This window comes from Musca domestica, unplaced genomic scaffold (genome assembly GCF_030504385.1).
Source record: "Musca domestica strain aabys unplaced genomic scaffold, Musca_domestica.polishedcontigs.V.1.1 16, whole genome shotgun sequence".
Classification (NCBI taxonomy): Eukaryota; Metazoa; Arthropoda; class Insecta; order Diptera; family Muscidae; genus Musca; species Musca domestica.
Genome location: NW_026712219.1, coordinates 2,445,860 through 2,464,019, shown reverse-complemented (window position 1 = coordinate 2,464,019; position 18,160 = coordinate 2,445,860). Strand labels below are relative to the sequence as shown.

Genomic DNA, 18,160 nt, shown 5'->3' with positions numbered 1-18,160 from the left:
TTCTGAGCTGTTTTTATATATTTCCCCAAATATTGTTGTTACAGAGTGCATATTACGGCTGCGGAGGACAAAAATAACAACTGGGATGAGCAATATATATGGGAGCTATAGCTATATCTGAACCGATTTCGATAAAATTTGGCACACTTATTTTCCGGCCTAATTTGGTTGTATGTGCAAAATTCCATAGTATTGGGGCTGATATTACACGTTTGGTGAGCAATAAAAGGCAAATCGGACGAAGATTAGGTTTGGTATGGGAGCTATATCTAAATTTTGACCGATCCAATCCAATTTCAATAGGGTTCGTCCTTGGGCCAAACAAATGTTGTTTAGAAAATTTCATCTGGACAAGGCAATAAATGCAAACTGTACTTTGTTTACAAAAATACATGGACATGCATAAATCAACTCAGAATGTGATTCTATGCAGATCATGAAAAGGAAGTATGGGTCTATTTCTTTTCCTTTTGCCTCTTACAAAAAAATGCACAAAGACATAATACCCTGACCACCTGGTGGGGTAGGGTATAATAACAAATTATGGGAACTATCTAGATTTCAGGAACCACACAAACAAAACACCAATATAAAACCCTTATAAGTTCTTTTTTCACAAGTTATTCATTTCTATTTCCAGCAGATCTGAGAATGTTCTTAAATTTTTCAGCTGTTGCAGACTTTTAGAAGGACTTATAGAATGTCTTTTATAAATAGTTAATCTATTGCCATCATTCTGTGTGCCAACGAGCTTTGCAAGTTTTGGATCAATATAATAGTTATAAAAGGTCATCTGTTTTTAGAAGAACCTCCACAAAATAACTTTTGAAGGGTTATATAGAAAGCCTTTTTAAGGTTTCCTATCAATAGAGGAGCTTTGTAAGGTCTTTCAAAAGTAGTGTTAATGGTACTACATTTATGAAAAAACAGACCTAAAAAGTATTTAAGAATCTTTATCGTAAATGCCTTACTCTTACTTACTCTTCGATACATGGAAGAGCTACAGAAGGTCCCCTATCTATAGAAGAGATTTGAAATGTATTCTATGCATAGAGCTGTATAATGTTTTCTGTCTATGGAAGAGCTTTAAAAGTAATTTTATTTATAAAAGAGCTGCAAACATCTGTAGAGAAATTATAGAAGATTTTCGATTTATCCTGACCTTTAAATATTCGTATATCCACAAAAAAAAAAAAAAAAAAAAACTTTGGAAGGTTTTTTTTTTGATACAAAAATAAGGTGTTATCTCCACAGGTGAGTTCTATGAGGTTTTCTATATACAGGAGAGCCTCATAAGGTCTACACCATGTACCGAAGAGCTTTATAAGGCTTTCCAAATATAGGTGAACTATAGAAGGTATACTATATAAGAGCTTTAACATTTATAATATTCATAGAGGAGCTGTTGAACATTTTCTGTCGATACCAGAGATTTAAACGCTATTTAATTTATTTATAGAAGTATTTTTCATCAACTTAGGTAAAGAAGAACTTTAGAATGTTATATCGAAAGATGATCTATATAAGCCTTTCTAACAACAGGATTTCTGTTAAAGGGTCACATATTAATTCCGGAGATCTTCTTGTTAAAGAGGCTCCTAAAAGGACATATGTTGTGGAATTCTCTAACTCTTTTTTTTTTTTTGAGTTACCGACAAAAACTGGTGAAATTAAAACGCTTAAAATTTCGATAATTAACAACATCTGTCAGTAAGTAAGCGACACTTTGGATGACAGAATTTTTTAAGGTATTCTTTTTATACCCTCCACTTTAGAAAGGAGGGTATATTAACTTTGCATTCCGTTTGTACATCCCTAAATAATAAATAAATAAATAAAATTTAGCAGAATAATTTGTATTATGTCTAGGATGGTTGGTATTGAAAATGATATATATCGGTCCACGGTTTGGTATAGTTCGCATATAACGGTACATCCCAATATTCGGTATTTTGATGATTTTTGCCACATTTGTTTGCGGATTTGTCTAAAAATTGGTATTTGTTGGTCATAATGGGTTCTAGCTCCGGTGGCGAGTATAGGTCCCCGCTTTGGTATATCCCCCATATAACGGTACCTCCCGATATTCGGTCATGGATTTTTTCATGGATTTGTCTAAAAATTGGTATTTGTTGGTCATAATAGGTTCTAGCTACGGTGGCGAAACTTTGCATGTATAGGTCCACGTTTTGGTATAGCCCCCATATAAAGTACCTCCCGATATTCGGTATTTTGATGATTTTTGCCACATTTTTTCACGGATTTGTCTGAAAATTGGTATTTGTTGGTTATAATTGGTTCTAGTGTTTCCATTACCCAAAGGTGGAGGATATTAAAAATTCGGCCCGGCCGAACTTAATGTTTTTTTACTTGTTAATTTATAAAACATCTTTTGCCAAAGGTCTTAAAATGTCTATTGTCTATTGAAATCCTTTAGATTTTTTTTTTTTAAATTATGGAAGTCATTTAGGAAGTGTCCATTGTTAGGAGGTTTTCCATCAGAAGAAAACTCTAGCACATTCATGGAAAATTTGTAGAAAAAATTTTTTTTTCATATGAAAATTTTGTCATATTGCAAAAAGAATACCGAACTTACTTCACCACCTAATCTCATGAAGTTGATTATTAAAAAAGTCTAGCACACTAGCAATATACTAACTGTGGTTTCCTAATTGCTTTTCACGGGCCATAAAATCCAATTTTATTACATATTTAGTTTGATGAAAGTTGTTTTTTGCTTTTCATTAATTTTTTAGAGGGAGTCAGTCGCTTTTATACAATAATAATTTGCAATATTTTCATTAAATACAGTTGACAATGTTCTTGAATTTAAGCGCCACTTGTTTTGCGGTAGCTTTGATTTTTTGTTACAGCATTGCTTTTTTGATTTATGACAATTTCAACAGATTTGTTGTCGAAACAAAAATACAGGCACAACTACAAATCTTTAAATTGTTAATATTTTCAAATGTTGTTGTTGTCGTCGTTGTTGATGTTTATATATAAACAATTATGATGTAATCGATATAAGTTAATTGCTCAGGCTATTCACATTAAAACCCCATAAATTATATATGTTGCCAAACAAAAAATTAATAATTTTTATTACTGGAACAAAATAAAACCGGAAACTTTTGTGAAATTTGCATGAGCAAAAATAACAAAACGAAAACAGAGAAGAATAACAAAAAAAACAACAGCTAGTGGAGCATGGTAACAAATGGAGCATAAAGTCAAATGGGGACGTAACAATTTTGGTTGTATGTTTGAGGTGCATGCAAAATTGTATAATTTTATTATTGTTCTGCCATACACATTACATTATAAAAAAACGAGAAAATACCGGATATGACAGGACTTGTGGAAGTGTAATACAATAGGGGCCACCTAAAAGGATCAAATTTGAGTTACATCGAATTGAAGATGGATCGTTTGAAATATATGAAGTCTAACTCAAAATGTAAACCTAGGTCTTTTTCACGAAGGTTTGTACCAACTGAGGATATAAATGGCGACAGCATCGAAGTTCAAAGGACCAAATCGGAACCGATCTCGAAAAAATTTTGCAAATATATTTCTGAGGTGTATATGATATATTTCCTGAAATATCGTTGTTACGGAGTGCATATTACGGCTGTGGGTAACACATAGTAGAAATCGGATGAACAATATATATGGGAGCTATAGCTATATCTGTATATGAGGTATGTAATCAAGAATATTTTCACCTGAGGTCCAAGATACCCAAGGAAGGTTAAAATCCCCTAAACAAATTAATGCAGAATTATCTGTAAGCAACGAAGACACCTTTGCAAATAAATCTGCATGATTAAGATAAATTTCAAGTTCAGAATTAGGTGAAATATATGAACAAGTTAAGAAAATGGTATTACCAATGATATTTAATTTTGCGCAGATAAATTCAATATTAGGATCCGCTGAGACATCAATCATTTCTGAAGGAATCGAGTTATGAACTGCTATTAGAACACCACCACCTTTTTTCGATAATCTATCTTTTCTGTAGACTTGATAATTATCAGAGAATAACTCAGTGTCCAGGACATCAGGTTTTAACCACGTTTCAGTGAAAGCAATTATTTTATATTCAGAAAAGAAACTTTTAAGGAAAACATCTCTAAGCTTAGTGTTTAATCCTCTTACATTTTGATAAAGAATCGGACAGACGTCATTTAGTTTTTTGGCGCAGTTACGATGTTTACAGACTTATCTACATTGGAGCGTTCTCTAAAAACAAATTCTTTTACCAAAATATCATCGGGCCAAAACGAACTACTAACAACAGTGTTAAAAAGTCTATTAGGAACTGTAATTTTAAACGACGAGATGTCGCGCTCCTGGGAGCTATATCCAAATCTGAACCGATCTCGATAAAATTATATATATGGGAGCTATAGCTATATCTGAAACGATTTTGATCAAATTTGGCATACTTATTTTCAGGCCTAATTTGGTTGTATGTGCAAAATTCCATGCTATTCGGACTGATATTACACGTTTGGTGCACAATAAAAGGCAAATCGGACGAAGATATATATGGGAGCTATATCTTAATTTTTACCGATTATCAAAACCACATCTATATCACAATCCCAGATACCAACAAAGACTAACATTTTAAATTTAAAGATTCCCGCTTTATCCCTTGACCCAATACCCAAATTTGTACCATTGTGTACATTTCGAACAATTATAGTCCACATTTAAAGAATATCCTCCAAATCTTAACCACAGACACCAATGCTGACTTCAAATTAAAATTTCAGAATTTAAGCTTTATCCCTCCCTCCACTTAACATCAAATTTAGTAGCACTTGGTACTTTTCGAACAATTATAGTACGCATTTGCAAAACTACAATCAGATCTCAACACTACATACCAATAGAGACCTCAATATCAAATTTGACCATAACCTTCACCTAATGTCGAATTTAATGGTCCAGTATTTTTTGTACAATTATAGTACATATTTCCGAAACCACCTTTATATGTACAGGCTATTTATCTATTCACCCGATACTAAATTTTACCAACTATAAAACTATTTAGTTATTTTCGTGCACTTGTAGTACAAAATTTCTCAAGTCAACTCTTTATCTTAAACTAATACCAATACCAAATTCCAGCTTCATCCGTTCACCCTAAGCTAAACTGATTCAAATTTAGTACCATTTCGTACAGTTTCCACATTTAGTATACATTTCCAAAGCCACCTTCATGTATGAAAATTACTTTCCCCTTGATTCTCACACCATTTTTATACCCACCACTATTCTATGGAGGGTATATTAATTTTTGTCATTCCGTTTGTAACTTCTCGAAATATTCATAATAGAGCCCACAAAGCATATATATTCTTGATCAGCGTAAAATTCTAAGACGATTTAGCCCTCTTCGTCTGTTGAAATCACTTTAGAGTCAAAACGAATAAAGATAGGAAGCCAAAATTTTGCACTGATCAGTCTTTTGTCGGCGGACAGGTCAATTTCGAAGATGGGCTATATAGGTCTACAATATCCTATAGCCCCCATACAACATTACCTCCCGATATTCGTTATTCTGATGATTTTAGCCACAGTTTTCAATGAAATTGTCTAAAAATCCACACAATATATAGGTCTATATATAGGTCCACGATATCGTATAGGCCCCATACAACGCTACCCCCAGATATTCGGTATTTTGATGATTTTAGCCACAGTTTCCAATGGAATTGTAGAAAAATCCACACAAGGAGTTTCTTCTGAGTACTTTACCCTCTGGACGAGAATTGTTTATATAGGTCCAAGATATCTTATAGCCCCCATACAACGGTTCCTCCCGATATTCGGTATTTTGATGATTTCAGCCAGATTTTCCAGTGGACTTGTCTTAAAATCCACACAAGGAATTCTTTCTGAGTACTTTACTTTTTTTTTGTTTTAGCTCTATCCGTTCACACAATACCAATTGATACCAATTTTGAAGTTTAGCACCATTTTAGAAATTTTCGTAACCTTGATGTACGAATTTCCTACACCTCTTTGGTACATTTATCCTGCACTCCGTCAGTTGCTGTTTTTCCAAATTTCAGAATTCTTGCTTATGCCGTTTTTTAGAACATTTTAGTACTTCTCGTATCCTTTGTTTATTAAGGAAATTATGTAGTGAGTGAGGTATTTATTTATTTTATTTCTTATTTTTTTATTTTGTTTATTATTTATTTAAATATTAAATTGTTTATTTATTTGTTTTTATAAGTAATATTTATGAATTTACTTTTTGATTAATGCGTTTTATTTATTTATTTGTTTTAAAGTTAAATGTAAATGTTTTTAAAGCATTTACTTCTTTATTTTCTTAATAATTTACTTTTTTGTTTATCAATTGATTTATTTATTTTAGTGAATAACAAATCAAATGCTTTGTTTTTATGTGCATTTTATTTTTTGATATTTCCCAAGTCCCCAATCCTCTCCAGGGTACTTAAATTGATAAATATTAAAAAACGAAATTGATACACATTGACGACTAACAAAATTAATTTACTTGGAAGAAAGTTCGATAGACATGCCCAAGAGCCTTTTTAACTACATACCCATTATTGTAATCTTTGATTTATTATTGCAATTATCTGTTAAATTTTATTATTTACTTTTCCCTTACCAACAAAAAACACTACCCTAAAATGCTTAGCTATTGTCAGAAAACTCACCTCACCATTTACAGAAGCTTTCAATAACATTAAAGCCCATGCAAAAGCTTTCACTTAGCTTTTGTTTCCAACGACTATTAATTTAACTTTTATATTCAAGCAATCAATGAACTGTTATTTTCGAATATAATACGGTCAAGGTGACCATACACCGAATATTGCACTCGATGGATTCTTAACCTCAGTATTTTTTCTTTTTATAAATACTAATCATAAAAAATTACACGTGTATAGGAAAAAAATAAAAATCTCCATATATTTATTTATAATATTTTTCTGAACGCAGAGAAAATTTTCCACTCACCCTGACTTGATTGACATATCTCCGTCCCACCAATCACTCAAGCAACGTTCTTCTGCCAGTCGCCAGTCATTGTGCCGTTGTACGCCTGGCAAACAAATCATTTTTTTAGTATTAATTTCTTATTAGACTAGAGTAGATTCAATTAAAATATTGTATTCATTATTAAAACAAAAAAAGTGCAAATCCAACTGATAAGAGGAGAAAGCCCCCACACATCATTGTTTTATAAAAAAAAAGTCAGGTCAAGCAAATGCCTATGGACTTGCTGCGTTCTTTTCTATTCTTTTTCTTTTATTGTCATTGATGATTGCACATTTTTGCTTAATTTCAAGACTAAATTAATCCATGTCGGTTATTTTTGTTACATATTTACTTATCATTATAGGTTAATTAATTCATTATTCATTGTATTTTGTATTTGTGCGGACCTTGTACTCTTACGAATGGTGGTCAATTACTTTATGCTCCAAATACTAGCAGGGAGATAAAAGGCGAGCCTCTAGCTAGACAGTGTAATTAAATGTTAATTTTATTGTGATTTAATTTAATTAAATATTTATTCTGTAAAAGATCTGAAAAAAAATCTTCTGTGAATAATGACCAAAAAATGTCTTTAGACATAGAAGACCAGAAAAATTCGTATAGAATAGAAGATAGATTATATCTATCATCGGTCAAAGGAGTTCCACCACTAGGAGACCCACAGCTTTGTTGTGAGTACAACTATGTTCATATATGTTCTGTTCTGTTCCAGAACTGCAAGAATGTATAATATCAAAAAAAAATGCAAAAATTGTAGATTCTTGCAGGTTCTGGGACAGAGCAATAATGTCAAAAAAAAGAATTGTTTAAAAGCTGGTGAAAAAATATACTACACCTTTTTAAGATGTAATGCGAAACATATAATAATAATTAAGAATTTTACAGAAAAAAAAAAATTATTCGTGATGGAATTCCAACGTGATAGTGTGAGTTTTTTATATTTGGCTGGAAAACCACAATTGACAATCGTTAGAGCACTCCAGCATTTAAATGTGAATAAATCTTTTGTGTCTCCTACCATCGCTCGTTACCGGAAACGGAAGAAAACAGCAACATCAGCAGAAATGGTTCGAAGGGTAAAGAAGCGACTTGATCGAAACCCGCATCGCAGTGGCCGAAAAATGGCTCGTGAGCTGAACTTATCGCAATATTCCATTCGGCAAATATTGAAAAGCCATTGAAATTCCTAAAAGTGCAAGAACTTACACCGCAACAGAAAGAAAATAAACTCAAAAGAGGTAAAGAGTTTCTTCGCTTGGCCAAAATTGGTGAACTGATGGTCGCTCCCCGCTCGTATTAATCGACCGTGGCATCAGAATAAATGCCGAATATTATCGCGAAAATATTCTTGAAATTCAGGACTCAGCACCATCGCACTCAGCACGCGCCCGCCCAAGAATGGTTACGAAATGATGTTCCTCCCTTCATTTCCAACGCACAATGGGCTCCAAAATCTACGGATTTTTAGAAAGCAAGGCTGGAGTATTTTAGAAAGCAAGGCTGGCACTAAAAAAATACCAAATTGTCGATCACCTCAAGAAAGCCCTTCGCCGGGAATAGACCAAAATACCCCAGAGCAACATTCTGGCAAAGTGTTAGGTTTTCATTGGCCGTTTGAAGGTCACAATTCGTGTCAAAGTTGACCAATTCGAACAAATCTAAACGTATTGAAAAATTTGATGCTATTTCTGATTTTTTTTGCTTTCATTCAATAAAATTACAAAAATGTTATGCTGTTTTTATACCCTCCACCGTACTATGGAGGGTATATTAACTTTGCCATTCCGTTTGTAACTCCTCGAAATACTCATTTCAGACCCAACATAGTATATATATATTCTTGATCAGCGTCAAATTCTAAGTCGATTTAGCGATGTCCGTCCGTCTGTCTGTCCGTCTCTCGGTTGTAATCACGCTATCTTTCGAACGAATTGAGATAGAAGGCTAAAATTTTGCACACATGTTTATTTTTCCAGTAGGCAGGTCCACGTTTTCATATAGCCCCCATATAACGGTACCTCCCGATATTCGATACTTTGATGATTTTAGCGTCATTATTAACCGAAATTGTTTCAAATTACGTATTTAGACTTCGTAATGGGAACTACAGTCTGTGACGGAAAACTGTCAATGCAGGTCCAGGTCTTCGTATAGGCCCCATATACCAGTACCTCCCTATATTCGGTATTTTGACGAGTTTAGGTACAATACCCACCGAAATTATTTTGAAGTACGTAATGGATGCTACAGCCTATGACAGATTATTGTCTATGTTGGTCCAGATCTTCGCACTGCACCGATATAAAGGTACCTCCTTATATACGATATTTTCATGATTTTAGCTACATTATTCGCCGTTTATATCAAGTTTCGAATTTGAATATGGTAATAACTTATGACAAACAATGTCTATGTAGGTCCACGTCGTATAGACCCAATATAACGGCTATATTCGGTTTTTTATAAAATTTTAACAGAATTTTTTAAGGATTTTATTTTTTGAAAAATTGTAAATTCGTTCCAAATGGTGAATAATGTTGCTCAAATCATCAAAATACCGAATATCGGGAAGTACCGTTATATGGGGGCTTAACGAAGCCGTAAACCTGCATACAAACTTTTTGGTTACAGGCTGTAGTACACATTACGAACTTTAAATACGAAACTTGAAATAATTCCGGTGAATAATGTTGCTGAAATCATCAAAATACCGAATATCGGGAGGTACCGTTATATGGGGGCTATACGAAGATCTGGACCTGCATACAAAAATTTTTGTCATAAGCTGAAGTACCTATTACAAACTTCAAATGCGAAATTTGAAATAATACCGGTAAATAATGTCGCTAAAATCATGAAAATACTGGGTTGCCCATATTCGACGGACCTTTGGCCCTTTGGGCCCATTCCAATCGACGAGGCTTGTCCGCAGGCAACATTCTGTGCGTCAATTGAATTTTGTACGGGGACAAATGCAAATCAATGCGAATAATCCGTTGTAAAGTGGACCGAGCCATGCCCAACTGCTGAGAACGGCGTTTTTGGGATGTTCTTAGGGACCTCTCAACACTGGCTCGTACGGCAGCGATATTCTCGGCCGATCGCCTTGGTCGACTTTTATATGGCCCCTTCGGATTAGAAAGAGCCTTACCAGTCGAAAATTTTTCGAAATTTTTTCTTAGAAGGCGCACTTCTCACATTTTTTAATTTTTTAAAAGCACGTTTAGTTTTCAAAATTGACTTCTTCTGTTGAATGTAAATTTCAACTATTTCAGAGCGCTCGCGTGGCGTGTATTGGTTCATGGTAAAAATCTGCTTGGACTGAAGCTTCAAACGCGGTATGTCATTAAGCGATGTGACATCTCTGTCAAAAGTTATGGCGTTGCCAGATGGGTCCGTCGAATATGGGCAACCCTGTACTGAATATCGGTAGGTACCGTTATATGGGGACTATACGAAAGCATGAACCGACATGGCCGACATGTATGTATGCAAAATTTTAGCCTTCTATCCCAATTCGTTCGAAAGATTGTGTGATTACAACAGACAGGCGGACAGACAGAAGGACATCGCTACAATCGTCTTAGAATATTATGAATATTTCGCAAGTTACAAATGGAATGACAAAGTTAATATACCCTCCATAGAATGGTGGAGGATATAAAAAATTTCACTTTATACATTATTATGAAATATAAACTAGCAACTATAGCTGTTATTGGACAGTATATTTTGTGTATATTTTAATTCCGATACCAAGGTGTAGCCCAAGATGTAGTATTTTCAATTTTTTTTTGTTCCTTATAACAATATAAAGGCTTTGGCTTCCCGTTGAAAGATCTCCGATATAACAAGTGCTCAATTTGGAAAACGTTTGAGTACATCTTTGGTGCTGTTTGAACAATAGTTACTTACTCCACGACACTGAGCAAAGTCACGGTCACACGTGAGCAGATCTTTTATTTATTAATTTATTTATTTTTCTTACCCGGAAAGTGACAATATCATCTTGTAGCTATAACAGATCAATTATATATGAACTGTTACAATTTTACGCTTCACATCTGATGGCAATTAGCTGTAACTCATTAGCGTATGAATATATTCTCCAAACAATTCAATGACAATCTAAACAATTCATTTAATGAAAATTATCAATAAAAGAAAATATTTTGCGTCTGCTTCGAAGTCACCAAACGTTTTACATTGAAGCCAAAGACAACAAACTCCTCTGACCCCCCAAAACATTCGTATAATATATGTGCATATGTATGTGTGTGCATGTGACAATCAATGAAACTAGTAGTAAAGAGTTTCAGGTTAACCAATGTTCGTCACATGTAGAACAATAACATGTTTATGTGGCATGCCTAAGTTAAGCAGAAGCAAGTACCTACTGCTGTCGCCGATTGGCTACTTTTTTTTAAGCGTGATAATAGTTATCACAACTACAGCACCAACAAAAATGCGTTTGAATATTGAAAATTTATTGATAAGTGCATCTGATGGGGTTCGACACACAGGTAAATTATTTACTTTTGATTACAGCCATAATAGTTGCTGTGATGTTGTTGTTCTTGTTACTGCTGCCGGCTGCAGGCGCTCTGCAGTTAGGTACTCTTATGGGCAGATTAAATAATAAGCAATTTCCTTATAAAAAAAAAAAAACATTCAAAGCATTGACTTATATCGATGTATACAAATATTCGAAACGAAATATAAAATTAATAACACTTAGCCAAGGGGGTATCAGTACTTTGATGAGCTTTTCTTTCCAACACTTGGTCCCGTTTACAAATCGTCTCGTCGATTTGATCAGTTCTTGATCAGACCTTGTCAGTAGCGGTTATCATTGTTGCATTGCATTTTGACGGAGATCGCAAAGAAAGAAGCAACGTAAATCATTTAAAACGAAACAAGTGAAAAGATTTTTCCCAATTTGGAAAATTACAACAAAAAGTGATATTGAAATAATTTACAATAAACAAAGAATTTTATAAAATCCCAATAAAAACAACAACAGCAACATGGTTAAAAATAGGCGTTATGAAGATGAAGGTAAACAAAAATAAAATTAATTTTGTTAAGTTTTCGCTTGTTTGCAACCATTCAGCAGAGAGGCCACATAAAGTGAATCTATAATTGGATGTGAAGGGCCTGTGTGAGAACTGGCCACTCCTTATAACGAAGGAATTCGTTGCTGGTGATTCCCGCAATAAAGGCGTAGTATGTATTGAAAATATATATTGTGTGGTGTTTCGTTTGGAGTATAACATAATCTGAGGTATCCTAGGTTAGTGTACTCCATGGGACATGGACTTACATCTCTATATGACTAATGAGAGTATATGACATTTGTGAGGGCGAAAATGGCGCCACATGGAAACCATACATGTTTGGACGCAATTTATTTCGGGATATTTGAAGTCATCAATCAAGTCATTTCCGTTTGTCTGTATAATGAAAATGGTCTATATTTGTCCACGTTTAGTTGTAGCCCCCATATAATGGTACTTTGAGATTGACGGCATTTTCAGGGTTTTTGCCACAAGTTACAACCAAACAAGTAAAAAAAAAACATTAAGTTCCGCCGGGCCAAACTTTTAATATCCTCCACCTTAGGGTAAAGTAAACATTGTGACCCACAAACACCAATTTTTAGATATATTCGTGGGAAAATGTCGCAAAAATCATCAAGATATCGAATATAGGGAGGTACCGCTATATGGGGCTATACAATAACTTGAACCTATACATACAATGTTTCGGCAACGAAGCTAAAACCCATTAGGACACACAAATACCAATTTTTAGACAATGGTTTTACATCCAATTCGTCTAGCAAAAATTATGCCAACGTCTTTTCATAATAAAATTGGCCACCACCCTATCTCAATCCTAGAAACGAACAGAGGCGCCTCTATATCAAATTTCAGGATTCCAGCTCTATCCTAAGACCCAATCCTAAATTTACTACCATACTTTTCGTAAAATGCGTAGTTCTCTATACACCACATTGGCCTCCATACCAAATGTCAGAATTCTATTTCCACTCTCAACACCCAACTGCACATTTCGTGGCAGTTTGCCCTTTTCGTACGTTTATAGTATACCACAGCCACATGAAATTTCGGATTTTCAGTCCTATCTCTTCACCCAATACCAAATAAGTACTCGTACGTCAAATTTTATATAATACCAAATTTGAATAATGAATAATGTCGCTAAAATCATCAAAATACTGAATCTCGGGAGGTTGCCCTCTATGAGGGCTATAAGAAGACGTGGTCCTGCACAGACAATTTTCTGTCACAGGCTGTAGTGTACATTATGAACTTCAAATACCAAATTTGAAACAATTCCAGTATATGGTGTCGCTAAAATCATCAAAATACCGAATATCGGGAGGTACCACTATATGGGGGCTATACCAAGACGTGAACCTGCACAGACAATTTTCCCTCTTAGGCTGTAGTATCCATTACAAACTTCTAATACCAAATTTGAAACAACTCCGGTGAACAATGTCGCTAAAATAATCAAAATAACGAATATCGGGAGGTACCGCTATATGGAGGCTATACGAAGACGTGGATCTGCACAGACAATTTTCCCTCTTAGGCTGTATTACAACCTTCTAATACCAAATTTGAAAAAAAAAAACAGTAAAGAAAGTCTTAAAGTCGGGCGGGCCCGACTTTATGATACCCTACACCACTTTGCTAATTTAGTAGAGCTGTGCATAACAATTTAAAGTTTTTATGGGAGAATTCAATCATACACGTTATGATTATATTTGTAATTTAAAGTTCAAAGGACTAAATATGCCGAAGCATTTGTATCTTTTAAATTCGGAATTGTATTGCCCATTTGGTGCACAATTAATTTGAAATCGGATAAAAATATGTGTGGGAGCTATATCCAAATCGGAACCGATCTCGATAAAATTTGGCAAAGATATTTCTGAGCTGTATTTGATATATTTTCCTGAATATCGTTGTTACGGAGTTCATATTACGGTTATGGGTAACAAATATAACAAATCGGATGAATAATATATATGGAAGCTATAGCTATATCTGAACCGATCTTCACTAAATTTGACATACTAGCTTCTAGACTCAATTCGGTCGTAAGTGCCAAATTCCATCCCATTTGGAGAAATATAACATGTTTGGTGCACAATAAAAGGTAAATCGGACGAAGTTATATATGGGAGCTATATCCAAATCTGAACCGATCTCGATAAAAATTAGCAAATGTATTTCTGAGCTGTATTTGATATATTTCCCCAAATATTGTTGTTACAGAGTGCATATTACGGCGGCGGTGGACAAAAATAACAAATCGGATGAACAATATACATGGGAGCTATAGCTATATCTGAACCGATTTCGATCAAATTTGGCGTACATATTTTCAGGCCTAATTTGGGTGTATATGCAAAATTCCATACAATTCGGGCTGATATTACACGTTTGGTGCACAATAAAAGACAAATCGGACGAAGATATATATGGGAGCTATATCTAAATTTTGACCGATTATTTCCAATTTCAATAGGGTTCGTCCTTGGGCCAAATAAATGATCTCTGCAAAATTTCATCCGGATCGGGCAATAAATGCGACCTGTACTTTGTTTACAAAAATACATGGACAGACGGACGGACGGACTTGCATAAATCGACTCAGAATGTGATTTTATGCAGATCATCAAAAGGAACTATGGGTCTATCTCGTTTCCTTCTGCCTGTTACAAACAAATGCACAAAGACATAATACCCTGACCACCTTGTGGTGTAGGGTATAAAAACCGGTGAATAATGTCGCTAAAATCATCAAAATACCGAATCTCGACAGGTACCGCTGTATGGGGGCTATACGAAGACGTTTGCTTACACAGACAATTTTCTGTTCATTACGAACTTCAAATACCAAATTTGACATAATTCCGGTAAATAGTGTCGCTAAAATCATTAAAATACCGTATATCTGGAGGTAATGTTCTATGGGGGCTATAAGAAGACGTGGTCCTCCACAGACAGTCTTCTGTCATAGGCTGTAGTATCTATTACAAATTTCAAATACCAAATTTAAAACGATTCCGGTGAATAATGTCGCTAAAATCATCAAAATAAGGAATAGCGGGAAGTACCGTTATATAGGGGCTATATCAATACGTGGACCTACATAGCCCATTTTCAATACCAAAAGTCATGCAGTCATTTGTGTAAAATTTTATCAAACTACTTCATTTCGTTCGGAAGCTAGAGTGATTTCCACAGACGGATAGACGGACGGACATCGCTACACCGACATAGAATTTTATGCTGATCAAGGATATATACAAAGTATATATATATTCTGTTACAAACTTAATATAACCTCCACACTATGGTGGAGGGTATAAAAAGTAAAGGAACAAAGCTTATGTATAGATTTTTTTTTTGTAAAGATGTGTTCCATTCCAACGCCATGCAACGCCTTTGTTAGACAGACCTAATTTGTCACAATTTCAGCCAAATCTATACATTATACATATGTATATACATATATACATTTAACACATTTCAATGTCGATAGCATTCGAAATAAAGCCCAGTTGAAAAATCAAAACGTGGCATTACATGTAAACATGTTACGAGATTAGATTAACAATTAATTAGCAATTTAAACACCCACATGCACACACTCAAACACACACACACACAATATTCAAAAAGGGGAATTTTCTAAGCTGATGTTTTTTGTGAATTTCATTTTATTGTATTTTGCTACTTACTTGAGTTGGTCTAAACTAGTTTTAGCCAGCTTTTCGGTATTGAAAATCTTAACTATCTCACATTTATTTTCTATTTTCTCAAATCATTACAGGTTCTGTGTTTGGCATCAGACATTTGCAATGTTTTCTGCTGTTTTGTGGTCTATCTGTGGCCTATGCCCTGCGAGTCAATCTGTCCGTGGCCATTGTGGCAATGACTGATAAGAATGCAACAAATCCGGACTTTGATGTAAATATTAGAAAAGGAGGGATATATTTGTAATGCAATTAATGATTGTTCGTTTTCTTTAACAGGAATACGATTGGACGGAGAAAACCAAATCCTTGCTGTTGAGCAGTTTCTTTTGGGGCTATGTTGTTACCCAGGTTCCAGCTGGCCAATTGGCCAGGAAATTTGGTGGTAAAATCATGCTGTTAAGTGGTGTCTTCATATGTTCTCTGCTGACCGTTTTGACACCCATATGTGCTCGCCTTGGCGACTGGCAATTGGTGTGTGCCTTGCGTGTTATGATGGGCTTGAGCCAAGGTTTCCTATTCCCCTCCACGCATACCATACTCTCCAAATGGGCTCCCGTGGAAGAGCGAGGCACTTTGGGTACCTACAGTTATTCCGGAACACAATTTGGCACAGTTGTTATGTTGGCCACCAGTGGTGTTATGGCCTCATCGGTTATGGGCTGGCCAAGTATTTTCTATATATCCGGCGGTGTGGGCCTAGTGTGGTCAGTGGTATTTTTCATTTGGGGTGCCAGTTCGCCAAGTGAATATCGCAACATATCTCCGGAAGAAAAGAAACTTATTGAAACATCGCTGGGTTCGAGTAGTGAAGATGAAACGACCAAGGCTCCAACCAGAACTCCATGGGTGAAATTCTTTACCTCGGTACCGTTTTTGGTACTGACTCTTACCCATTGCACCCATAACTGGGGCTTCTGGACATTGCTGACAGAAATTCCATCATATATGAAAAATATTCTCGGCATGGACATAAAGAGCAATGCTTTGCTTTCCGCCCTACCCTATGCTGCCATGTTTTTGATGAGTTTTGTCTTTTCCGCCCTGCAATCCCAGTTGAGTAAACGCGAATGCATCCCTCTGTCGGTGAGTCGTAAACTCTTCAACTCCATTGGCCATTGGATACCCATGATTACCTTGGTTTGTTTGGGTTATGTATCGGCAAATGATACCAACTTGGCTATTATTCTGCTGACCATTACGGTGGGCATTAATGGTGCCACCTATTTGGGTTTCCAAGTGAATCACATTGATCTGTCGCCAAACTTTGCCGGCATTCTGATGGGCATTACCAATTGTGCGGCGAATATTATGAGTATTATTGCCCCGCTGATTGTGGGCTTTATTGTGACAGATGAGGTGAGTTAATGAATATCTCCTAAAATGATTATTAGTTACTAATAAATGGTCAATTTTTTTTTCAGAAAAATCCCGAACAATGGCGCATCATATTCTTCATTGCTGCCGGTTTCTATTTCATTGGCAATTTGCTCTTTGTGCTCTTTGGCAAAGTGAAAGTCCAGAGCTGGAATGATGCCCAACCAAAACATTCGACGAATGGAAAACGTAACTCCACATTTGTGGAGTCCCAACATTAGTTGTTATTTTTTAGAGAATTTTGTCTATGTATGTATGTGTTAATATTCCTGTTAGTTAAGGCTTTTTTCCATAGATTCGGTTTTATAGTCTTCCTACGTATTGTAAAATGCATCTGTAATTTTGAACAGTTCCTTGTGGAGGAAGAAATTGTGACCCAGTCTTCAAACTAAAAATCGTGAGAAAATTTATTTCTGTTAATATGTTTTTTTTTTTTTTTGTAATTTTGTTATATAGTATTAGTTAAGTTTTGTACATTTGTATGTCCTTGTTATAGATTTAACAATCTTAATTATAGTTTTAAATGTTAAAATCATTTTTAAGAAAAAATTAAACAAAATAAAAGACAATCGATTTTTGTAAAATGTTGGTGGTTTCAATAAATCGGACTGGCAGCCGGGTGTGAGAGAATTCATGCGTGCGTTTTTATACTTTAAATTCAAGCATTTAGAATGGCAAAACCTGTAGATTCTTTCGTGAAATTTGCCTATTTAAAACCAGTAAGGAAAGTCTTAAAGTCGCCACTTTGCTAATTTAGTAGAGCTCCACATACACACAATGATTATAATTATAATTTAAAGTTCAAAAAACTAACTATGCCGAAGCATTTGTATCTCTTTAATTCAGACTTGTATTTCCCATTTGATATATATGGGAGCTATATCCAAATCGGAACCGATCTCGATAAAATTTGGCAAAGATATT

At 34.9% G+C, this 18,160-nt stretch overlaps 1 protein-coding gene across 3 annotated transcripts in view; it reads left to right on the top strand.

Moving 5' to 3' along the window:
* LOC131801377 (putative inorganic phosphate cotransporter) overlaps nt 1–17,768 on the top strand; it is a 39,133-nt gene extending 21,365 nt beyond the window's left edge. Inside the window, exons 1-4 of one of the 3 annotated variants that reach the window (XM_059119977.1) lie at nt 7,613–7,733; nt 15,937–16,073; nt 16,139–17,218; nt 17,284–17,768. In XM_059119977.1, coding sequence (XP_058975960.1) covers nt 7,628–7,733; nt 15,937–16,073; nt 16,139–17,218; nt 17,284–17,457 — 1,497 coding nt within the window. In that variant the 5' untranslated portion in view covers nt 7,613–7,627 and the 3' untranslated portion in view covers nt 17,458–17,768. Of the gene's footprint in view, nt 1–7,612; nt 7,734–11,818; nt 12,121–15,936; nt 16,074–16,138; nt 17,219–17,283 lie in introns of those variants that run through there. The other 2 variants (XM_059119978.1, XM_059119976.1) reach the window with 2 other exon arrangements.
* The last annotated feature ends 392 nt before the right edge of the window (nt 17,769–18,160 follow it).